General features: G+C 49.7%; 1 protein-coding gene and 2 long non-coding RNA genes across 3 annotated transcripts in view; 1 reads left to right on the top strand and 2 right to left on the bottom strand.

Annotated features, from left to right (window-relative positions):
- Nucleotides 1-2,754, bottom strand: part of LOC140686186 (uncharacterized) — a 113,622-nt gene extending 110,868 nt beyond the window's left edge. The window contains exon 1 of the long non-coding RNA XR_012059799.1: nucleotides 2,079-2,754. This is a non-coding gene — a long non-coding RNA (uncharacterized lncRNA). The remainder of the gene's footprint in view (nucleotides 1-2,078) is intronic.
- FAM20A (FAM20A golgi associated secretory pathway pseudokinase) overlaps nucleotides 720-25,494 on the top strand; it is a 40,416-nt gene continuing 15,641 nt past the window's right edge. Inside the window, exon 1 of the mRNA XM_031685650.2 lies at nucleotides 720-1,765. Coding sequence (XP_031541510.2) covers nucleotides 1,359-1,765 — 407 coding nt within the window. The 5' untranslated portion in view covers nucleotides 720-1,358. The remainder of the gene's footprint in view (nucleotides 1,766-25,494) is intronic.
- LOC140686187 (uncharacterized) lies at nucleotides 9,292-24,054 on the bottom strand. The gene is made up of 2 exons (XR_012059801.1): nucleotides 24,014-24,054; nucleotides 9,292-9,743 (listed from the first exon to the last, which is right to left on the bottom strand). It is a non-coding gene; the product is annotated as an uncharacterized lncRNA (long non-coding RNA).

The following is a 25,494-nucleotide window of genomic DNA, read 5'->3' as shown; positions in this document are numbered from 1 at the left end:
CATCAGATTTGCGCTTCACCATCCCAACAGCTCATTAAACAGAGGAGCCAGGAGTTCAGGGCTGGGCCACTGCCCCTCCCTCCTTTTTCCTCAAAAGGAAAACGGGGTGGGGGAGCCTAAATTACCCCATGGGATATCAGGAGAAGGCCCAACACCCGTCCTTCAGTGATTCATTTGGGTGGACCGCGTTCACACCAAGCTAAACGCCAAAGTTCAGAGTGGGGTCATTGGGAGGACCCTCCCTCCTTCACCGCAAGGAAAATTTCCTCTTGGTAGAGTGCAGGCACAGTTGGAACCAAACTCTATCCAAACAGGAAATCACCACGATTCTAGGTAAAACTGGTGCCTTATTTTGAAAGGTCAAACTTTTTCATTGACCGAGTGGGTGTTTGCTGAGTGCCTACTACGTGCCAAGCACATGACATGTAGTCCTTACGGGTCTAGTAGATGCTCTGTGGGAAGATGCAGAAAAGAACACACACACACATCTGGCAAATCTTACAGGACAAAGGTTTTCAGGGAGTTGTCTTTTTTCTAGAAAATAAACATGGAAATCAAAGGTTTCTCTCCCTCTCTCTCCCTCTCTCTCTCTCACACACACACACACCCCTCTGGAGTCCCCCCAAAGTTTCTGGCCTGAGCCCTGAGCAGAGCAAGTAGGAGGCCTGGGGCGAGGGGGGAAGGGCGTGAGAAGTGGGTTGGGTGACAAGGTGGAAGGGCAGAGCCGGAAGAGGGATCGGAGTTGGCAGGCGAGCTGCGCCAGAGGCAGGTGCCAGCGGAGAGTGGGCGGAGGTGCGGGCGCCCGGCCCGGCGGGGAAGGCCCGGCGTCACCCCCGCCTCTAGGAGTCGGGCTCGCAGACCAGCTCGCCCGGAGAAGCCGGGGGCACGGGCGTCCCCGCCGCCCGCAGGACGAGCCGCGGGAACGGTCGCCGCAGCCGCGGAGCGACAGCATCCTCAGGAGAGACGCCCCAGGCTCCGCAGCCGCCTTCCTCCTCCGGGAGGCGAGCGCCACCGCCTGCTCCCTGCACTCCGGCCGCCCGCGGAGGGCAGCCAACACCCGCGCCCCCATCCTCCACCTGCCGCGGGCTCCCGGGCGGCCGGGCGCGGGGGAGAGAAGGTGCGAGAAACGGGGGCCCGCGAGACACCATCCTCGGTGGCCCCTTGGCGCGGAGAAGGCACACCCGCCCACACCGCGAGCCCCCGGGCGCTCTGCACCCGGTACCCAAGTTCAAGGGCGACGCCTCTCGGAGGGGGGCTTCCCCGCGCGGTGGGCGTTTCGGCCCCGCTGACCCCCGCCAGCCCGCGGGACTCCTGCGCCGCCCGGGTCCTCAGAGACGCCCGCGCGCCCCGGCGGGGCCATGCCCGGGCTGCGCCGGGACCGCCTGCTGACCCTGCTGCTGCTGGGCGCGCTGCTCTCCGCCGACCTCTACTTCCACCTCTGGCCCCAGGTGCAGCGCCAGCTGCGGCCCCGGGAGCGCCCGCCGGGCTGCCCGTGCGCCGGCCGCGCCGCCTCCCCGGGCCCGGCCCCCGCCGCGGCCCCCTCGGCCCCGCACCCGGCCGCGCACAACTTTTCCCGGGCCCGGCCCCGGGCTGAGCAGGACGCCGGCGGCCGCCGCCGCGGCCCGGGCTCCAAGCTGCGGGCCCTCTTCGCCCACCCGCTGTACAACGTCCCGGAGGAGCCGCCGCTCCTCGGGCCCGAGGACTCGCTGCTGGCCAGCCAGGAGGCGCTGCGGTATTACCGGAGGAAGGTGGCCCGCTGGAACAGGTGAGGACCCCGCCGCGGCGCTCCCCCAGCCCCCCGGCTCCCGCGCCGGGCTCCGAGCGCGCGCCCCGCCCGGCCCCCGCCCGCGGCTGCGGACCCCGGAGCCCACCGAGCAGACCTCCGGGAGAGAAAGTTTCTAGGCAGCAGCACAGGGAAGAAATGGTCTCCGCCCCACCCCCGAGCTCCGTGTCCCCTCCTGAGCCCCACTTCTGTCCCCCCCTCTTTCTCCTGGTCCTGACGTGCAAAGCCGCTGCTCGACTTCGGTTTTCCAGAACGAGGTGCCCAAACAGAGAGCTGGTTCGAATCCAGCACTTACCTCTGGACCAGGGTGCCTTCCAGAACCCGAGGCTGCGCCTTGATGCCCAGCTCTTTCCCTCTGCTTATTCCTCTGCCCCGGGGTCAGAGATCACGAGAGGTCAGCCCGGGGCGGAAGGTAAACCGTCAGTTTCCCGAAAGTGCGTGGTCGCCACTCTGTTCTATTTAAACGTGACCTGTCCCTTTCTGGTGAGTGTTACAACCTGAAGGCAGTTGTATTATCGTGGCGATTTGGGCTGACTTGGATCTGAGACTTAATGCTTTCACAGAGGAGGTTAAAAAAAATCTACCTGGGAATTTTTAAAATCCAAGGCAAAAATATAGAGGAACAAAGTACCAAACATTAGCATAATATTAAGAAGGATTTTTTTTGTAAAAGGGAGGGGAGGGACGGTGTTGGAGAAGGGGGAATGGTCAGTACAGAGATCCCTCGCTAAGACAGAAGGCCTTCATCTGAGTTACCACTGTTTTGAAGTATAGATTTGCCTAAAGATCACTCACATCCAGAGTCTGCTTTTGGACCACACCCATCACTTTTCTTAATATAAGATATTTCAAAATGAGATGTCATCGGCTGGTTTTATAGTCCCTCTGGAAGATAGGGAGACCATAAATCTCGCTGGAAATTTAGTCCTAGCCCAGTTTAACTGTTTGCTCATTATTCTGCAGTGCTGAGAATGACCTGGGGTGGGGGGTGGGGGGAGACAGTCTTCAGAAAGTGAAAAGAGAATAAATTGAGTTATTGACTGAAGTTTCTTTGGTGAATTTCAATTGCAACTCTACGGCTGATGATTTTATATTAGAAATAAAGTGGTTCTTGATTCTACTGCTAATTGGATGCAATAAAAAGGCAGTTTGAGTTTGCTTCTCAGACACTGTCATTTTCAATATTACCTTTATTTCATCAGTAACGTGGGAGTCTGGATCAGTGAACGAGGAGATTTTGCCATTAGAAAATCAGCTACACAGTCTGTTGAGGATTTGAGGAGGGACCGTGGGAAAAGTCACTTGCTTTTGTCAGTGTAGATCAATAGTCACATTTCTGTGACCATAAACTTCCCTATGTTACTTTCGTCCTTAAGGAAAGTGGAAGGGACTATTCTGGCAGAGAAACAAAAATCTTTCTCACCAGTCTGCCCCACAGTCGATTTTGAGCTCGATTTCTACACCATTATCTGGCGGAAAAACACATTTACTGACAAGGAATGATCTTGGTCATTTAACAGAGGATTGGCCAACGGGGGCTGGTGACCTTGCTGTATTCAAATGTAACAGAGTAGTTTTGTGTGGTCGGTTGAACGTGATGGTTGTGATATTAACTCATCACTTCCTTTGAATACTTGGGATCTCAAGTGAGGTTTGTGGGCTGTAACAGGAGTGGGGGGGCTGCACTTATGAGTGTTAGAACGGAACCTCAGAGGCAGAGGACATCCTACTTTCACCTAAACTGCACGATAAAGATCAAGGCGAGGATGTTAATAAGTATGTGCTGGTTGCTTAGATCAGGGTTAAAAACGGAATATGGAAGACTCAAGAGCCAAGGTGAGTCTGAATCACTCAGAGTCCCATCATGAGAGACGGTCACTCATTACTTTAAGTGAGAGAGTGTCCTGACAATGTGAGGACAGGTGAAAGTACCTGCCACAATGTGCAGGGCCACCGAAGGCTCCAGATTTCAGTGCAGACAATTGGAAGGAACAGCAAAGGGAGAAACAGGGAACGACCTCGCTAATTATTTCTCTCTTGCACAGACAAGACCCCACCCCCGCACCTTGTTTGTAGCCACAACCCAACCTTGGTTTAAAAACCAAGGATTTATAGACATATGTGGATGCCATCATGCCAATAATTGCTTAACGTTAGCTGCCATCCAAAATAATTGTATCCGCAAACCATCTGCCACACCAGGAGGAGTGCAGGTAATGAAACAGCTAAATCAGCATTCCTCACCACTTGCCCAGAGGAGCCCATTAGTCTGAGTGACCGGATTTTTTTTTTTTTTTTTGCCACCACGCTAATAAGTAATGGTATGAAGTCGGAAAGTGTCTTTCTACAACTTGAGCTCATTACCAGTCGGAGAGAGGACACGGCCCGTCTTCTCCCACCCCCAGCACATTCCTTCTGGATTTCAGTGAAAGATGGAGCTTCTACACTGTTTTGAATGTTTCAGGTTCTCAATCAATATTTGTTCATCGGAAGTCAATATTTAGTTAAGTTGAAACCATGCAAGAGACACATTGTGAGGAGGGCGGGCTATCCTGGTGCTGATGCTCAGGCTGCCTGCAGACCCCCTCCACCAGCAGTTCTTGCCTCCCTTCCCCTCTTTTCCCCCTCGAGATGGAACTAAGTGCGGCACAATCCAAGCTAAAAAGGTAATCAGGGAAAAATGTTTCGGGTCATCGGCCACCGATCACAGCCAAGTGATCCAACACCAGCCTCCACTGGGTGTGGTGACGCATTTGGCACCTGTCTTGGATAGTGAAGAGGAGGGGGCCCAGGGAGCCAGGGGAATGGGGGCTTCACTATTTCAGGACTTAAACCAGTAAGCCAGGCAAAGCCTTTGCCTTTCACAGTAATGACAGAAGGCAGGGCTTACCTGGAGCCCAAGTTCATGTGCTGCTACCCTTATATCTAGAGGCTGAACTTTGAGTTTCTTCCTTGCCCGGAGGCTGCCCAAGCCAGAGGACATCTGTCCTTTGACATGTCAAAACTGGTCTGCTTGGCCTGGCCGAGTGCCCGCATATCTTTGGTCAGTCAGTTCCTCTGTAACCCTCTGGTCTGACAGTCAAGGTCAAACAAGGTCATGAAGCAGCTACAACACAGATGTGAGTTCTCTACTCTCTGCATTTCTTTCTTGAGACATCTTCAAGTGTCAGGAAGGTTATATTTTCCTGCAATGACCGATTCAGCATTTCTCAGAAGCGCGCGCAAACACGCGTGTGTAGATCTGTGTTTTCCCCACCATCGGAAGCTCCTGTCTTTTGTTTGTTTTGTTTGGTGGGGAAGGTAATTAGGTTTATTCATTTATTTTTTAATGGAGATACTGGGGATTGAACCCAGAACCGCATGGATGCTAAGCATGTGCTCTACCACTGAGCTATATCTTCCCTGCATAGGGAGCTCCTGTCTTTCCCTCTCCTCCTTCCTACTTGCCGTCACCGAAGGAAGGCTGGCCCTGAGTCTCTCTTGGAAAAATCACAGCAAAGAGACAGTGCAGTTTTGCAAAAATGACAGTTGCTCAAGGGGAGTAAATTGGCTCAAGTTTTTCCGGGGAAGCTTTGAGAACATCCAGTTATAAGAGATGGAGAGAGAGAGCCAGAGAGATGAAGAAGAACTCAGCTGGACACGGGAATGGTCTCATCGAGGAATTTTTGGAGGAAAATCTCCCCACCGTGGCATCTGTGGAACGAAAAGTAAAATCTCTTTATTCTCATTCCCTCCTTTTTCTCTCTTTCCTGCTTATCTCAGGCTGGCCCCAGATCGCTTGGAGCACAGATTTATTGGGAACAGGGAGTTCAAATGGCAGAGGGGATAAAAGTCCAGGTTCTTGCTCGTGGATGCTGGCTATTGGTCTTTCTCCCAGAGTCCGCAGGGCCTTGGCCCCTGGTCTGATTCTTCCCCCATTGATGCCAGGCTAAGAAAGGAAATGACCTCCCTGGGTTGGAAGAAGGACCTCAGCCACAACCTGTGTGTGGTTCGCAGAGGGAGTGGGAATCCGGACGTCCATCTCTCTTTTCTCTCAATTAAAGCCTTGCTTGGCTGGTTTGGGAGAAGTTATTATTTTAGTGGTTTCTGAATCCCTGGACTTGTAGCTGGAGGAAACCTCTCCACTTTTCTCAGGGTCAAAAGCTCCAAGCAGATGGTTTCTGAGAGGGCTAATCCAAAGGCCGTTTTCATGTTCCTTCTCCCTCATTCCAAAGCCCAGTCCTCACTGCCATTACCACAGCAAAGATCTAAATGGGGGGAGACCAGAGCTGTTCATCCAAGGACAACAGGCACTTCCTGTTCCTAGTTACATCAAAATGAAGCCCCTCGGCCAAGAATGGGAGGATGTTCATTGTTCCCAACGCCAAACACCCTCCTTTTACCCCAACCAAGTTCTCATCCATTGGGGAACTCAACTGGTTCTAATTCTCTGCATGCAAATCCTCCCACCTAAAAGACGCTGGGCAAGTGCCAGGTTCTTTACGTACACTGGCCAACTCAGGCCTCACAGTTTCCCTAAAAGCAGGTGTGCGAGGTAGACAGGATCCCAAGACGGCCCTCCTAGAGGCAGGGCCCTGGTGTACACACAGCTTCTCCTTATTGTCCAACCCAATGCTAATCTAGGAACTGCAGTGAAGGGATTTTATAGATGTAAGTAAAGTCTAAGGTTGGTTGACCTTGGGAGATTATCAGGGTATGCCGGATCTAATCACTTGAGCCCTTTAAAAGCACAGGGTTTTCTTTGGCTGGTCAAAGAAGAGGAAGTCGGAGACTCAGTCTGACAAGGGTTGGGTGTACCGTTGCTGACTTGAAGATGGAGGAGACCATGTGACGAGGGAGATGAGTGACCTTCAGGAACTAAGATGGGCCCCCAGCTGACAGCCAACCAGGAAACGGCAACCTCGGTCCTGCAGCCACAAGGAAGTGAATTCTGCCAAACGCAAGAATGAGCATGGAAGCAGTTGGCTCCCCAGCATCTCCAGACAAGAACTCAACCGAGCCAATGACTTAACTCCTTTCTGCCTTGTAAAGCCTGTGCAGAGAATTCAGTCACACTAAGCTGGGTTTCTGACCTACAGCCCTGGGAGCTCATCAGTGGGTGTTGTTTAAAGCCAGCAGGTTGGTGGTCATTCTTGCCCAGCATAGAAAACGAATTCAGCATTGCTGCTTCCTTCGTTTTATAGAGGAAACGGGGGACGAGAAGGTTGTTATAACTTGCCTTCTAACGTCAGGCAGCTAGCACAAACCTCAGGCAGGCTTTGTACCCAGAGGGCCTGGCTCCAGAATCCATGCTCTTTAAGCGCCAGCTCCACTGTTCTGCATCCTTGGATGTCCACAAGTCCCTGCTTTTCCTCTTCTGGAAAGGCTTTTCTGACGACTTCCATTCACCTTGGTCCCTCCCTGACCAGACGCATCCTTTCCATGTCATAGCGTGTTGTTATGACTGTGCACTGTCCACCAGCTTCATAACAGCTGTCTGGAGCTTCATGTCAGCATGAAGAGCCACTTGCTCCTGGCATGAAAATACCCCAGCTTGCACGTGGTCACACGAATACATCTGTTTCGTGGTTTCCCACTGAGGAGAGCCAGAGTCAATATCTGTGGGACAAATAATTGAGAACAGAAGACACCAGGATTTGGGGGCTGTTAGCCGATGGTCTGTTGACTCCTATGAAAAAAATAAAAGGCCTTGAATACAAATAATCTTAACTTTTAAATCATCCCACCGGTATCCTGTCCACCCCTCCCTGTAAAGGTCTAAGGTGAAACCAGCCCACCAAGACATTCTGAAATTTGGATCCCGGGCGCTCCCTCTATTGCAGTAGCATAAACAAAATCAATTTCAAAAGGAAAAAGAAAAAAGCCCCAGAGGAAACTTGAGAAGATGTCATTTGCCAAGAAGAGAGAATTTCCTCAGCTTCCTGAGCTTTCCAAGGAAGAACGGCCAAGAAGCCATGCATTGGAGAGAAGTGGAGAGTCACAGAGCGACCCTGACTTAGCCAAAGCAGCCCCTGCTCACCCCTTGGAAGGTGCTGACCTGTGTTTTCCCTGTGATTATTCATTAAACTGGAGGCTGATGAGAGCCTGTGGATTCTGCTGACGGAGGCTTTCGCGTGGCCAAAAGCCAAATGAGGATGCCATCCTAGACAGCTTCAGTGGAGCAGAAGTTCCTCGGAGTAATGGCATCTGTGTACCTGTTATTATGGGCAGGCACACACGTATATGCCTTATGAAACCCACAGTATGGGAAAAAAAGAGGGGGGGGCTTGGTTCTTTTTATGGCCTGTCACTTGGCAGGATGTCCCATGGCTGCAATGCGAAATCAGAACAGAACCAAGCTTGAGTGCCTGGGCGATGCCAGCATCCAGGACGCTCAACCCCTGGAGGCTGACCTTGGAGGGCCAGGAACTGGAGGCAGCCAGCGTAATTTGGCTTGGGCAAGAGGCAAAGTGAAGAACCAGAAAAGGGCCTATTTTATTGGATTCTCTAGTAATAAACCAGATAAATCTGGGAATAGTAAATAGTGGAGGACTGTGGTTCCTAAGAAGCCAAGAACCTGAAATAAAGTTCAGCAAAATATGGAAAGTAAAAGAGAAACTTAGGGAGCTGTTGGCACAAGGGGCACATGAACTGAGAAGCTGAACCACAAAAAAAACAAGGCGGCCTGGGGCAGGGAGCGGGTAGCTCAGCGGTAGAGGGCGTGCTTAGCATGCACGAGGTCCTGGGTTCAATCCCCAGTGCCTCCATTTAAATAAATAAATAAACCTAATTCTTCCCCTCCCCCGCCCCCCCCCCAAAAAAAAACCAAGGTGGCCGGGGAAGAGATGGGATTTTAGAAAACTTGGGAGAGGTAGAATGTCTAGAAAAGAGCTCTGCTCTGCTAGCAGAAGAAAAATCAGAGCTGTTCAGCCCTGGGAAGTCAAGTTCAGCTCTCAGAGATCATACTGGCCTTCACCTGTCTGCACCTGGGTCAAACTCTGTAGGTCATGGGTAAATATTTTTGATGGGGCTCACCAAAATGGGGTCTGTGTGGTCTCTCCTGGCCAATTGAAGTGTCCCACCGAGTCTCAGTTTCATCAGTATAAACGGGATTTTTATGTTTCTGATGCATTTTCTTCAGTGGCTGAATAGTGACAAATCCTGTAGGGAAAGTGTAGTCATCTGCACGCACGTGTTTTCTGAGTTAAGGATTCTGCACAACCGGCAGCCGCTCATTTATGCGTTCTCTGCCCCTCCAAGCACTCAGAGATCCTGGAGAAAGCTCCATTGACCACTTCACGGTCAGCTCAAGCCCCTTATTAACCAGCGTTTCATTGCAGGGGTTTTATAACCGGGGCCATTGGAGTCTATTGAGTGCAAGTGATGAGGGCTCTAAATCCCTCTGCACACACTCTTTTCCCCCCATAAGGTCACACTCACAGGTTTTAGAGACGAGGTCAGGGACATATCTTTTGGGGGAGGACCATGCAGCCCACGACAGTCATGTCTTATTATCAATACAAAGGCCATGTAGTTACCGTTTTATTTTTGTTTTTTTAAAAAAGATTGTTTTTACCGTTTCCACAAAGGATTGGCATAAAAGAGTGTTTTATGGTTGACATCACAGATCTTGCTTTCCCTGCTAGAGCTTCTGGTGGACGTAGAGTGGCAGGGTGTTTAGGAGGAAACGCCTGGCAATGCCTGGAATGTATCATCAAGGTCATCATTCAAGACGGAGAAAGAGATCTGGTAATTAGCTGAACCTGGAGGTAGGAACAAAGGCTCTTTATGAAGGTCGTGGACTCAAACAGGACAGGCAAGTGAACTCAAGCCACGGACCTCTGCCCAGAGAGGGGCCAAAGGGCCGAGGGCAGCCTGATTCTCCTCAGACGATTCTTTGGGATCTGCTATGACAGTCGAGCCGAGGGGTAATCGATACATCAAAGCCATATGCTGCGGAATGTGACTGCGAAATGTTTGGCTGGAAAAAAATATTACAATAGATGACAGGTAAATGCCACCGTAGGTATTAAAAAGCTATCAGTAAAGCAACCATTGGATGCCAGATTTGAGCAGTGTAACTTACCCGTGGCCCCTCCGGGTTAAACTCCTTGCAAAATGTACACCCCAGGTAACTGAATGAGGTGGCGTTCTCTTCTGTTATTAGCTGTAAATCCACTGAAAGGTCTGGGGAGGTCGGCCAAAACTGATGCACTTGGATTTATAGCAATTGATCTGCATCCGTGTTTTTGGCAGTAACAGAGCTAACGGTCTGTTTAGGCTACTTGTAATTTGTGATGTTGAAACCACTTTATCTGCATGTATGAAAATGCTTCTTCCTCACTCTCCTGGGCACAGCAGGGGGTGCTGTGCCCAAGTCACCCCAAAATGATATTTACTCATTACAGTATAAATAAACAAGCAGTTGGGCCAGAACACTGAGCCCCACTGGACGTGATCAGCTCACTCTTTCTTGTCCTTTGGGTCAGCCTGCAAACCTGTGCACTCAGAGAGGTCTTTCCTGTCTCACCAACCTAAACGGATCCCAAACACTCTTTTACCAACTCCCATTTTATTTCCATCAAGGCCCTTAGCACCTTAGTGCCTTCTTATTTGTTAATATTCTTAGCGTATACCCTCGCGAGATTGTAAGCTTTTTAATGATGTATTGAATCGAATGGATATGGCCACGTCCCGATCCCCAGAACACGTCGCCGTGATCTTCCTTGGAAAAAATGTCTCTGCAGATGTAATTGGGTTAAGAATCTTGAGTTGAGGAGATCATGCTGGATTATCTGGGTGGGCCCTACACCCGGTGACAAGTGTCCTTGTAAGAGAAAAGCAAAGCGAAGTTAGGCACAGACAGAAAAGGAGGGGACATTGTGACCAAGAAGGCAGAGGTTGGAGTCGGGGGCCGCAAGCCGAGGAACGCCAGCAGCCACCAGAGCTGGAAGAAGCGAGGAATGGATTCTCCCCGGGAGCCCCCGGAAGGGGCACAGCCTTGCTGACACCACGATTTCAAACTCACGGACTCCAGATCTCCGAGCACACATTTCTGTAAAGCCACCAAGGCTGAGGTCATTTGTTAGGGCCGCCACGAGAAACAAACAGAAAGATGGAAGCGTGTTTGCTTCTTTGGCAAGGTAACCCCCGTATCTAAGATACTGCTTGTCCATAGCCGGTGCTTAGTAAATGTTTGGTCAGTGAATGAATGGATGTACTTCAGAGGCTCTGAAGTGAGGCAGTTCTAGGTTTCAGTCCTGACTCTGCCACATAGCATTGGGAGATCTGAGGCTCGTTTCCTCCAGCCTCAGTTTCCTGCTCTGTAAAGTGGGCTGTAAAACCTGCTCCAAGGGGTATCAGGAGGGCAGAGTGAGGTCAGGTGTGTAACACACGGAGCAGGGCGCCTGGTTCACACAGCACTGAGTCACCAGTAGGTAAAGGAACACTAGCTGATTACTCTTGTATGTTACATTTGGGTTATTTGATAACCCATCGATAGCCAGCTTTATTCACTAATGTTTGATGCTTGCTTGGGTGGAGGAGGAGGAGGAACTGGAGGAGGAGAGGAAACAGCTTTTGTGGTTCCCAGACGCCAGGGAAAAACAGCAACGCTTCCCGCCCAGCCCCTGCCCTGCTTAGCCTTAGCCACGGCTGGTGCTTCCAGAGAGAAAATCCGTGTATTGCTCTCCCTGCAGTCACTCTGACATCAGATACCTGGTGCTCGCAGACAAGGAGGAAACACAGAAATGGGCCGGTCTACAGTGAGTCTACCTATTTCAGAAATGATGTCCGCCCCCATACACCCACACACCCCCCACACACACACATGCACACTCACACACACACACACCCCCACACACTTCTGAGGGAAAACCAGGCAGCTAACGTTCCTCAGCGACCTGACAGGAGTACTCCTCTTCTTTTTCTCTTCTTCTCACCAGGCATTTATGAGGCCGGTTAAACAGGCTGATCTCCGCTCACTGGAGACCTCTCCCTCCGGCCGTGCCCCTGGTGAATTGGGTGCGTTGAGGAGGGCTGACACCTGCCCTCACTCTGCGCGAGGCACAGGGCTGACCACTCCACGTACCATCTCATTTAACCCTCAGAACAACCCCATAAGAGGGATACTACTACTATCCCCATCTTCTGATGAGGGTTGAGGCTCAGACAAGCTAGGTTGCCCAAGAAACTGGATTTCAAAGGCAGAGATTCAACCTCGACATTAACTTTGCCTCAAGTCTTAGATCAGGTCCTGGAAACAAATCTGAGATGCAATTTGAGTGCAGGAGGCTTGGTGGGCAGTTCTTCTGAAGTCCCAGCCCTTCAAGGCCCAGAGGTAGGCAACGCAGAATTGCTTCCAACACGCTGCTGTAGAACGAGAGACCGCCATGGTCTTTGTGGGAGGAAGTTGGCGATAAACATCAAAAGCTTTCAAAATAGCCCAGTTCATCCATTCTTATGCATCATCGACCTGTTTTTTATTTTTATACTAAAAAAGTTTTTCTTTGTTTTTATAGTCAGGGGGCAAAAAACATTATTGCAGAATCTCTCTGCCCCTTCTTAGCAGTGCGGCCTTGGACAGTTCACTTGTGCTGCCTTTATCGGGTCCACTTACCTGTAGATGGAGGTAGTAACCATAACACTGGCCTTATCAGGAGTTGCTGCGACTCAGAGTTACAATTTCAAAGCGCTTAAACAGGGCCTGGGGCCACCTTAAGTGCTAGGTGAGGGCTGGCTGTTATTCAGACCTATGGACCCAGTTGGGGTCACTGGTTCCTCTTCAACCTGATTTTTGTTCACAAGGACAGAGGTCCACATGGCTCCCACACCTGGCATGGTCCCTGCTGTGCCCCTTCTCATGCTGGTCCCCTCTCATTCTGTCCGTGCCAGCTCAGAAGCCTTGTCTCTGGGTCTTCCTCTACCGCAGACCCAGGGCTGTGACTCTGTGAGGTCAGGATGGCGCTGGGGACCCAGCTCAACCCAGAGTGAACACAAGCGGTCAGTTGCAACATAGCATGAAACCAGCTCCAAGAGGAGGAAGTGATTATATTTCAACCAGAAAGAAAGGGGTTTGTGTTGGGAAATCAGCTGATTCTTGGCTAAATCTCACTAAAATCTTGGTACAGTTACTACTTTCTCAGCGGAAAGACAGATAAGCAGGTTCAGTGTGTCCACCACCCCAACCACCACGCTCATCTTTAAGGAGCTGCCATCAGCATTCTACATAAATCCTTGCCAAAGCATCACTGTCTCCGCAGCCTCTGTGGACGAGCAGAAAAGGCGCGGGTGAGAAACCCTGGCTGTTCATTCCTCTTTTCCCACTTACCATGTTGCTGCTTACCCTGTGCGGACCTTCATTTCCTCCTCTGGAGACTGGGCTTGAGGGGACTGGAGCAAGACAATACAGTGAAAGTAGCCCCCTCCAAAACGATTAGCAATGAGCTCTACCAAAATGCAAACATTAATAGTACTAAATAAAAGGGTGCATCCGCCATTAAGTAAGCACCACAAAGGCTGTGGCAGAGGCACCAAAGTCCAGATGTTCCCCCCCGTGTGTCCCGGCCCCTTTGCAGTGAGGTGGGACCACATGCCTCGTTCCAGCCCGTGGTAGGTCAGTTCAAATGGTATACATCACTTCCTGGCCAGAGCATTTGGGAGCCCAGTCCTTAACCTTCCAGTTCCTCTCTTTTCTGGCCCTGCTGACTATGAAGGCCACGTGCTGGGCTCCTGGTGTGTCCATCAAGCCGATCCCTGAGTCACTCGGTGGAGCAGAATCCCTGGTGACCATCATCAGACTAGTCGCAGGTGTGAGAAATAAACCTTTGTTGTGTTGAACCACAGGAATCTCAGGATCAAACTGTTACTCTCCAGAGCCTGGTTCTCCTCCACAAGCCAAGTGTGAGAGAAATGTAACAATGGTTTCTTTTTCTAGAATCAAATGGGACTCCAAGCCCCCTGGTGGCGGGGGAATGCCCTTAGGGTCTTAGGTGGCAGAGCATTTGAGGAAGACCCTCTAGTCCGTGTTCCGTCACCCGGTCTTGTGCAGAAGGGTGGCAGTGTCATTTCTGCGCCAACTTCAAGTGCAGGATTGTTTGCTGAGGGGGGTTCCTGGTGCCTGAAATGTGTCTTTTTGGGCACAGCACAGAGCCATTTCCCACCACCGCAGGTCACCTCCAGGAAACAGGCCAGACCCACCACCCAAGCCAGCTCTCCTTTCATAATCTTGGAGGATCTGCACGCTTCCCCAAAGTGTGTCTTGTGTCCACACTCCCTACTCTCCGTCCAGCCCCCAACCCCCACCCCACCAGCTAGCCTCTCCCTTCACTGAGCTGAGGCTCTCCAAAAATAAAAAATGTTTAAAAGCCAGAGAAGGGGTGGGGAAACCTGTCTAAGGGTCTGCCTGGTCCTGGGTCACCAGCACCCTCGAAGACAAGGAAACGCAGAGTCCGGCCACCTCCTTAGAATGGGGGTGGGTAAGATTCCGCAAGAACGGAAAGCACATTAATATCTCAATAAATTATCCTACCCCACGGGTGACTGCTTACACCGAGGAGGAAAAAGATGCCAAGATCTGCAATTACCCTCTCAGTGTGTAAATCAGATGGAAAAATTATACCAGGCAAATTAGCATGAGCACACAGGCCAAGGACCTGGAAGAATTTAATCTGTAGGGAAGGCGCAAGGAAATTTGCCTGAGAACCATGAAAATGTGTGCCCCCAGCCTAACCCTACACTCAGAGCCGTCCCTCCTTCAGATGTCCATGCACGCACTATGGGCGGTAAGGTCAAGTTCACACTCTTTTGAAAAGAAGTATATTCTGGTCAAGCTTTATGTATTAGAGGCCCCAGCGTGTGCATTTTTAAGGCTCCTCCTTTTCTTTTTCCTTTTTTTAATTGAAATACAGTGGATTTACAGTGTTTCAGGTGTACAGCAAAGTGGTTCAGTTGCATATACAAATTCTTTTTCAGATTCTTTTCCATTATAGGTTATTATAAGACACTGAATGTAGTTCCCTGTGCTGTACAGTAGGTCCTTGTTGTTTATCTATTTTATATATAGTAGTGTGCAGCTTTTAATCCCGGATTCCCAATTTATCCCTCCCCCCTCTTTCCCCTTTGGTAACTGTAAGTTTGGGGTTTTTTAACAATTAAATATTAAAATTTTTTTGCTGTGCAGAAGATATAGGAGGAGTGTTGGAGACCCTGCTTTATGCTGTCTTATAGGAAATATTAAATTGCACAGAGTCCAGGATCCTTCATAGCAATTTTCAGGTCATTATCGGAGGAGTAAGTGCTTTATTTGCTCGAGATTCTGTGGCTCCAGCCCAGGGTCTCTCAACCTCCGCGCTCCTGACATTTGGGGCAGATAGTTTTCTGCAGCACCAGGCTCTCTTGTGCATTAAAGGATTTTTAGCAGCACCCCTTAGCAGCCCCCACCACCACCTATGATGCAAAAGTGTCTAAATATTGCCACCCCAGTGGGTAAAATTGCCCCCGAGTTGAGAACCTCTGGTCTACACCATGGAGGCAGTGTCCTACGGAAAAAAAAAAATAGCCTGCAGCTGTGGGACCTCGGCTCTGTGACCATCACATCGTGATGAGGTTGAGGGTCCAGGGTTAATATTTAACGTTTCCCAAAATGCCCTGTGTGTCACACAGAGCCCAGCGGACATTGACATGTGCTACGTAAAGGAAGCGTTTAGGAAGTGCTCTCTGAACCAGAGTCCTGACTGCAGGACTTCTCAGAGCCTTCGCTGCCTTTATGGTGACTGTGACTTCCCCAGAGAGGTGAGAGTTTGCCACTCTTCCCAGTTTTATTCGTGTGGGGCAAGTGATGTTTGTCAGTGATGCTGGTGCTTCGTTCGGTGCCCAGGACCACAGTCTGGGAAATGCAGCCCAGCCAGAAGGCCCCTGCTAGTTCCCTGCCTCGAGTCCGGGGATCTCTATCCTTGCCATCTTCTCCAGGGGGTCAGTCTACTTCATCTCCGGTCATAGGTCTGGAGGTTGTCGTGAGGGTGCAGATGCAAGTTTGTCACTGAGATCATAGTCCCAGCCCCTGGAACTAGGATTCTTACCTGCCATAGGCATCTGGCTCGTTCTCTTAGGCCAAAGCTGAACGCAGGTGTGAGGAGGGGGCCAGACAGCCAGAGAGGAGGCTCTGTTGTGGCCTGTCCCAGGGCTCCTGTGGTTTCCCCGGAGCTTGTCTCATTGGCCGGCCGGGTCCATTCAAAGGGTTCAGGAGGCAGCCACGTTCCGGAACTTGGGATGGGCGGAGAAGCAATAGCCTCTCTCCAACTTGGCAACCACTCCCCGCAGTGACAGCTCCTGGGCGTGGGGAAGTAGCGGGGCGCCCCTTGGATTTGTTCTCAGGAGCAGCAGTGCCCAGAACCACTCCGAGCCTGGGGGTTCCCGTCGGCTCCGTCAGCTGTAGCTGCTGATGGCTGCTTGGATGTGTTTCCCTGAACTGCCATCACAGCCCTGGGTGGCTGAACAGCACAGAAATTTATCCTCTGATGTTTCCGGAGGGCAGAAGTCCAATATCAAGGTATACACATGGCCCTGCTGCCCGCATAGGCTCTAGGAGAAAATCCATTTCTTGCTTCTTCCAGCCTCCGGTGGCTCCAGGAAACTTCACTCCAGTGTCGGCCTCTGGGGTCACATCGCCTCCTCCTCTGCTCTTTGCCTTCTCCCCCATGTGTCTGTCTTGGGAGGGTATTTGCAATCACGCTCAGAGCCACCCAGATCATCCGGGATCATCACCCCGTCTCCACATCCCTAACTGTCACTTCTGCAAGTCCCTTTGGGCACATAAGGAAACACTGACAGGCTCCAGGATTAGGATGTGGGTGTCTCAGCCTGCTCCCCAGCCTGCCGCGGGGGCCGTCCCAGGGAGCACAGCGTGGAGCGCTTGCTCTCATCCTAGCACACAGAACCGGGTACCTGGGAGGTTCCGCAGCCATCATAAATCATCCCGCACAGCCCTCCTTCCCCACCTGCCTCAGGCCCAGCAGCCTCTCTGTTAACGGAATCTCAGAAATCATAGTGAGAACTCACTAAACAACTATGAATTTATTTAATCCTCACTAAAACTAATGTATTTCCCCTACTTTTCAGAGGCACAGAGAGTTCAAATAACCTGCCCTAGGTCACACAGCTGTGAGTGGCAGGGCCAGGGCTCCGGGTGAGGGACCTGCCTCCCTGCCTTCCACTCTGTCTGGATTTGCAGACTCACCACTAATAGTGACTCTGATTCATAGATCCAGGGACAGCATCACCTGTCACCTTCCCATAAAATCAAGCTGTAGCCCATGACCTCACTGACGTGGCTGAAGGGCAGACTCCCGAGGGCAAGTGAGCTGAGGAGGTGAGGGGTTGGGGACTGGTTTGGGGGCTGACAGATCGCTGGTAGTTTCGGCTCACAGCTTCCGGGGACTTCGTTGGCCTCGGGCGCCCAGAGCTAAACGGCTGGGGAGGCAGATGAAGAGAAGGGGGACATGAGCCCATGGGTGGGACGGAGCGATGGGGAGACGTCAGTCAGCATCCTGTGCCTATTTATGAAAAGCCAGAGGATTTTGGTGATCAGCCCACGAGTCTGCCAAATCTGGGGAGAGTTGGCTGTTCTAGATCATTCTGTGGTGAGGACACGCAGCCTGCAGGAGCTCACTGGTCTCAGAAACAATGTCCCCTCGAAAAACCATTTCCAAAAGCCCATGCATTTCCTGGCCTCCAGCATTTCCACTCAGGGCTGTTCTGATGCCCTCCTACTCGGGTGCCGGCTGGGAGAGTCCAGAAGGTCCTTTAGCTAAAGCCCTTGGCTTCCCTAGAATAGTGTGCCTGAAAGTGACGTTCACACTGGGCGCTCAGTAAATAGTTCTCGGCTGTGAATGGTCTAATTGCCTGTCAGAGGCAGATTTACCATGGAGCTGATCAAGCTTCAGTCCAGGGCCTCTTGCTTCCCCAGTGGGTACAGGAAGCTGTGGGGGTGGCGGGAGGTTGAGGTGAGACAGCAAGGGAAGGGAGACAGGTTGCAATCAAGACGTATTTCTATGTTAACCTCGGGAAGAATGGGATCTAAATCTTCAAGGCACTAGTAATTTGTTGCTGTCTTTTCTCATTCCAAAGAAACAGCTCTCACGCCTAATTTTGTATTCACAAATTTATACTCTTTTTCTTAGAAATAGTCCTCCGAATTGTATAGGCGTCAGGTCCCACTAAACCTGAATCCTTCTTACTCACAGGGGACGCAGGAGAAGACAGAGGAGGGTTTTCCCAAACTCATCACCACCACGATAAAAACAACTCAGGGAAGATGTTCTCTCCAAGACCAATGTCAAGGACAAGGATATTGAAACATATGGATCAAACAGATGCATGGATTTAATTTGAAAGCCAAGTCCCTTAGAGGCCCACTCTAATGCTTTTATAATTTTCTTTATAGCAGAGTGCTTTTGGAAATTCATAAGATGGTTAAGGTAATAAATAAGTAGATACATAACTTTATGAGTTCTGTTCTAACAGAGAGAGAGTTCTAGTGCAACTCCTATCTTTGAGAGATTTCCCCTCCCCTCCCCAAGTTGTAATACGAGTGTTCTGGAGTCTGATGGAAGTTTTGCAGCAGGAAACGTGTTCAGTTACTCTAAAAATCAGTTATTTATAGAGAATTTACTGCATGCAGAGCACTTGGTCAAATGCTGAGCAAAATGCAAAAGAAATACAAGGCAGACTCCTGCTCTCAGGAAATGTAGAGCGTAGTTGGGGAGAAAACACGTGGCTCTGAAATCTTTCACTGTTGCTCCGTCTCTCTCCCAACACTACAGCACAATGACCGCAACGCTGAGTTTCCAACCGAGAGAATTTTTGCCTGAGTGCCTGACAGCCCCATTCCCACCTCCCTCCGGCTGTTCGGGATCCGGGTGCAGATGGCCAGGGCCCCATGAACCTCCACAGACCATCCATCTTAAGCCTGGTGATGGGGCAGTGGGGCCCTTCATACCTCTCCACCTGGCACAGCATCTCCTACAAATGCCCAGGAATGCTCAGCTCCAGGAAATGAGCAGGGGGTGGGGGTGGGGGGGCCAACCAATTAGAAAATAATTAGTGGACTATTACCAAATTCCTCCCCAGGGGACCCCAGTGTGAGCACTTAGCAAGCAGCGAGTATGTCATTTCTCATAATGGCTTCACAACCAGTGAAGGTAGCAAAATACAAATTCTAAGGCATGCAGTTTAAATAGCTGTGCTTCAGAGAGCTTAGCGTCTTAGGTTTTGGCAGGGAACTCGGGCTCAGGTGCCAAAGGGAGACTGGTTATTTCAGCAGAAAGGACAGAAGTTAATTCCTCCGATCAGTTCGGTCTGTCCTGACTCAGGAGAACCGGGAAATTTAAGAGAATGATACAGTTAGGAAGAAGGAAGGACGGCAAGGCAGGATTTCTGGAAACTTTAGCATAATAGCGAACATAACTATATCCAAAAGGCATGCAAATCAGCTTCTCTTGGGTAAGCCTGTGATTGCCGCTAACTGTCTTTCCAGAGAAAGGCAGAGGGCGCTTCTTACAGAGCTGTGCACCCGCTGTGGGTTAGAGAAGGAACGCCTTCATTCATCCAACAAATATGTATTGAGCACGTGTTACCTACAGCAGGAACGGTAGAACAAATGGGAGGTGTGTACAAATTGGCGAGAGAGGGAAAGATCATATCCAGTAGTAGAATTGGAAAAGCTTCAAAGAGGGAGCTCCTTGGGCACCTGGGAGGGAACTGGGGAAACTTGGGAAGGCTGGGAAGGAATTCTGGGGATGAAACTGTGGAAGAAGTCATTCCAAGAGAAGAAACAGCATCAGGTGGGGAGGGAAGTTGGGGAGCATTAAACACGAGCGCTTAGGTAGAGGGGTGATGGGGAGAAAGACTAAAAGGAGTAAAAGGGCTCTGGTGTATGTAGTCAGGAGTCTAGACCAGATTCCATGGGCAGCGGAGACAGAGTGGAAGATTTTGCAGGAGGCAGGCGTATACTTGGAGCTGTGATTTCCAGATCATTTGGCAGTGATCAGGGCCTGGAGAGAAGCGAGGGGAAGACTGAGTTATGAATATCAGTGAAGAGGCTATTTTAGGCTCCAGGTAAGAGACTGAGGTTTGAGCTGGAGCAGAAAGAAAAGGAAAAATTTTGCAGGTGGTGGAGGTGAAAGTACAGGTTTTAGAAATGATTTGGAGCGGACGGGAGTCAAAGATGTCTGCGCTTTGCAGCCAGGTAACCTTACGAATGCTTAGTTTTGGAGAAGAATTAATGGGGGCCTCGACTCCCCCTCGCTGATACAGCCCCAGCCTCCCACACTAGGGGCTGTCAGAGAGCGTAACTGCTGTGTGTGTATTTGCAGGATCTAGTGCCAAAATTATCCCCAAAGGGCCTGACCCCAACCCACAAGGAACCCGTAAATACAGGAGGTATCTACGCCTTGAAACCAAGTGGGGCGGTGGGGGGGGTCAATCATATCCCTTCTGTTCCCTCCAGACAAGGAAATCTAGGTACCCAGGAGGTTCTTCAGACCCGAAGCTATACGGTCAGTGACTAGGAATGTGGGGGCATGCCCACGCCTCTGAGAACCTTCCAGATCCTCCCTGAACCCTCTGAGTCACTGTCTCCCCTCCTTGCCAGAGGTGTTCCCTGCACCTGGCCAATTAATACCGCACCTCGGGGGCTGTGCCCTCAGGATCCCAGAAGGGACACGGCACGGGTGGGCACCTTCCACACGCTCTCAGCGCCCCACTTCCCAGGAAGAGGACCCCACTTAGCCCACTGAGAGCAGCTGAGGTGCCGGCTGCAGGATTCCCGTCCCTTCCCCACGCCAACAGACGCCCACTCCTATGTCCCAAGGCCAGACCTGCCTGAACGTTCAAAGGGCTGAAGAAGCATTTTTCTCTAATGCCTCGAAGATAACTTGGCTACTGCTTAGTTTGCACATCGAAAGACCGCAGACAAGCCGCAGCGGATTCCCAGGTCCCGGGGATGATCCACGACCTCGCAGACATGCCAAGGCATGCAGTCAGCATTGTCTAGCAGAGCAAAATGATGCAGATGCTGAAGGGACGGTATGACATCCCTTGCTTATGGCATGTTCCGAGGGATGTGGTTCTGGCTAGCAAACCTGGCGGTTTCTAGTAACCCACTACAGGTGCGTTTTTGAAAACTTGTCATCTACCTGATCTTTAGTCTTTATAAACAGTAATAATAATTTAAAATAACGACCATCCTTGGACACCTAGTCTGTTGTTGGATGTTGCTACACTTAATTCTTATGACACACAACGAGGTAGGTCTCAGCGTCCCCATTTTCCACAGTAGATAAACTGAGGCTCAGAGGGCTTCAACTACTATTTTAAGGCCAAGCCCTGTCTTCAGTCTTCTCATTTGCAAACTGGTATAAGAGTATGTATGTCGCCAGGTGGCTGGAGGCTCATATGAGATACTGTGTGTATGGCAGTGACACCAAGCCCAAAGCTCAAGGTCATCCTGCTGGAAAGAGGCAGGAGCAGGTCTTTGTGGCACAAAATTCTGTCCTTTCCTCCTGCTGCGCTCCTGGTTAGCTCTTGCTTAACTGTCAGGTGTGCATTAATGTCTGCGTTCTTTGACACGCTCACCTCATCCCTGCAGGGGTAGAACTTTGTCACTGTCATCGTTGAAACCAAACCATGCCTTGTGTTTTGCTTTTGTGCCATTTATTCTTTATTTGGGGAAGTCAAGGAAATGTTTGTGCTGGAGGTGGGGGCGTTTGAGACGGTCCCTGTCCAAGTTCTCTAGGTGAAGACTGCTATCCCAGCAGGCTGGGGGTTTGGAGGCAGACCGAGGGGTTTAATCAGGCACTGAGTGATAATGAAGATGATTGAGAAAGGGACTTGTCATGTTGACTCACACAGACGGTGAGACCAGGAAAGTGGTTTTGGTTTTCTACTGACCTAATAACTGTGGACACGAAGGAATGAATCTCTCAGTCCTGCCTGGCACCCGGGAGGTAGATGAGATGGCCAGGCTCCCCTCCCCGGTATGGTGTGTATGTGTGTGACTGTGTAGAGTGGGTGCTGGCAGCATCTCCCAGAAACAGGGCAAGCGTGCAACACATCGGAAGCGAGATTTGCATCTTCCAAAGGGCAAGTGATGGAAACACACCCAAAGCAGCGAGGGGAAGAGGGCTTGCTCCACTCAGATAACTGTGATGTCCGGGTGTGATGGCTGCATCCAGGCGCTCAGACGATGCCACCCGGCAGCCTTGGGCCCTCTTTCCCCTGTCACTCATCTTTCAGTTCTGTCTCCTCGGCAGTGGCAACACTAGGCAAGCTTTCTGGCCACCAGCAGCTCCTCACTACAGTGTCCTGATAGCTGAGAATCCCAGAAAAAGAGACTCACTGTTCTCTGGTGGCCCCTGAAAATTCTCCAGGCATCCTTAAATTGGCACAGCTTGGGGCATGGGGACGTGCCCGAATTACCCGCCGAGGCCAAGAGGATGGAGCATTCCGCCCAATCATAATCCATCCAAGCACAAAGAGAGCTTATTTGCCAGGTCTGGGGAGGCTGAAAAGGTGATGGAGAGGACATTAGATAGGGAGACAAAGGGAGGAGTGAGGGAGAGAAGCAGCTCTTCGTGTTAGTTGTTTAATCGCCAAATTAACAGAAATGCATCAAGTAAGAAGTCAAAGTTGCTCTTCATGACCCTCAAGGCCTCCCGTCATTAACAGAGTGTGTACCTCTTCTCACGCACAGCAAAGTGTTTGTGTCTATATAAGTATATGTCTGACATTTTTAACAACAACAAAAAACTCATGAGATCCACTCTATGAACCGTTCTGCAGTTAGGCATTCTTCCATGTCACTAAATTCAGAGCCGTCTCTTCCACCCCCCTGTCACAGACATTTGTATTTGCTCCACTTGTATCGTTATAAACAACACTGCGGTGAACACCCTCGAAGGTACTTCCTCACGCAGTTGTGCAAATAGCTCTGCTGGATAAGCTGCACCAATGAAATTGCTGAGTCATAGGGTAACATCTTGAAACGGAAAACTGCTCTCTAGACAGCAGTGCCAACTATCCTCATCAATAATGCAAGAAAGCATTATAATAACGCTACTTGACAAGCCTGTTTAAACCCTTTGGAGGTTTCCATTTTGAAAGGGTTTTGGCATTGTAAAATTCATGCAGATTACGACATAGGTTGGACTATAAAAGAGGAAAACTCTTTAAAAAGAGCGGTAAGTGGAGGGGTTGGCGGGGACTAGACTTCCCAGCAGTTAAAGTGTTTTATAAAGTTTTAAAAAGTTCAAACAGCATCACACCAAAGCATGGCTAGACAGAACATGAAACAGAATGGAGAGCCCGGAAACAGACCCAAAGATAAATGGAAATTTATTGTGTGAAAAAAAGATGACATTTTGAATCAATGAAGTTTTAAAAAATGGATTGTTTCAGAAATGATTTTTAGAGAACTGGCTAGCTATCTGGGGGGTGGGCACAACCATACCTGACACCTTTACTAAATAAATTCTAGACATGTCAGGCATTTATTTTTTTTTAATAATCTTTTTTGTTGTTGTCGTTAATGGAGGTACTGGGGCTCAAACCCAGGATCTCATGCATGCTAAACAGGGGCTCGACCAGTGAGCTGTACCCCAACCCGACATGTCAGATACTTAAATGGACAAGAATGGAACCAGAAGACACTAGAGGGAACCATGGTTTGTTTTGGTTTGGTTTTGCATTCCTGTCATTTCAAAGGGAGACTGGCTTTTCTAAGTATAACATGGAAGTCAGAGCTATGAATAAAAGGAGTGGTCATTTCAACCTTATAAAAATCAACATGTTTGCATGAAAAAAGATTATCCCTAAGTAAAGTCAAAAAAAATGGGAGGGGGGAATATTTGCAAATCATATCAGGGAAAAAGAGCTAATTTTCTTGATGTATGAAACCAATAAGTAAAAGATGAACAACCCAGCACAAACATGGGCAAAGGAAACATAAATGAGTCTTGAACACATGCAGAGATGCTCAGCTTCACTCCTGACAAGATAGAGCTGCGCATTTAAAATACACGAAGGTACCATTTCTCACTTACTAAATAAGATTGACAAAGATCAAAAAGTGTAATGACGCTGTTGACAAAGCTTCCTGAAAATAGTTTCATACGGTGCTTTCGGGAAGGGGAGGTGACGTTAGCCTTGGAGGAGGGCAATTTGGCAACATCTGTTAACACTGACGAGTATACATACCTTTGACACGTCAGTAACATTCCTAGGATTTCATTGTACAGACATCCTCCTGCACAGGGGAAACATCATATGTACAGGTTAAACATCACAGCGTCACTTGTAACAAAAGATTTCAAACAATCTAGATTTCTACCAAAAGGGAATTAGATTAATTCTGCGATTCCCATACACCGGAATACTATGCAGCCTTGAAAAGTGATGAGAAATATCCTGTGTGCTGAATTGGAACAACTGCCAAAACCTGTGGGCAAGAGAATAAAGCACATTTCAGGACAGCATGGATTTTCTGTTACTCTACCTATAAAAATAAAAGCGGAAGGAGATAAGGGGAAAAAAAACTGACAACATCAGTATTCTCTGGAGAGGGGAAGTGGGTGGACTGGGGGACAGGGAATGAAAGGAAGATTTGTGGAATTAAAATTTTGGAACATGTATTTCCTGTTTCAAAAATAAATAAATACAATCAAGCATGTTGATATTTTTAAGTCTAATGAAAGTGCCATTCGTTTCAGGAGACAATTTCTGTGGAAAACTCCGGTATTGCGGAGGGTAAGGAGCAAAGTGGTGTTTACTCCTCCCCTCAGGGTCACTGGCCTTGTAACAGGTTTTCTTTTTATTGATGAAAGCAACATCCATCAACACTTCATGCTTAGCAGGTGGGGATAGCTCAAGGGGTAGAGCACACACCTAGCACACACAAGGTCCTGGGTTCAACCCCCAGCATCTCCTCTAAAAATAAATAAATAAATAAACCTAACTACCTCCCCCCTAAAAAAATAATAAATCATAAAATTATACTACTTCATGCTTTATTTTTGTGAGAACTTCTCTTTCTCTTCCTTTAAAAGTTCGGCTAGCCTGAAGACCAGGATGATCTCGGCTGCTACTGTGCACAGCCCTTCCCCTCCCCCTCCATATATGTATAATATATATTTTTAATATAGTGATATTTACTGCTGCCATATTGAGCTGCATTTTTAGAAATATGCCTTCTTTTCCCCCTTGAGTATCACAAACAGGGAAAAAGAGCAGGTGACTTCTCTCTGCGTTCACCATTTTTCCACTCACAAGCACACACTGTAGTCAGAGCCCAGGCCAGTGTGCTGTGGAACTGGCTCCCCTTTCAGGGTAAAAAAGCCCCAATTTGTAACATTTGCCAGTTTCCATGGTGTAAGCTGCCCCACCAGGGCAGATTTTCAGCTACCTGTCCAAGCCAGCCCCTGCCAGTTGGCCCCAAGGAACAAAAGGCACACAAGCAAAGTTTCCAACAAGAAATAAACTACTCTTGGCAGCTCTACCTTGACCATTAAAAAACAAAACAAAACAAACAAAAACAAAACAGAAAAGCCCGCAGTGGGAAGGATCCCATGATGCCCTTTCTTTCCGCCCTCTGACGCCCCCATGGACAACCCTCTGTCCAGATTGTGACACTGCCCCTGGCAAGGGCAGAGTAGCTAACCAGAGAGCCACGTGTCCCCAGC

This window comes from Vicugna pacos, chromosome 16 (assembly GCF_048564905.1).
Source record: "Vicugna pacos chromosome 16, VicPac4, whole genome shotgun sequence".
Lineage (NCBI taxonomy): Eukaryota > Metazoa > Chordata > Mammalia > Artiodactyla > Camelidae > Vicugna > Vicugna pacos.
Note: the sequence above shows the minus strand (reverse complement) of the source record. Positions and strands in the feature narration are given on the sequence as shown.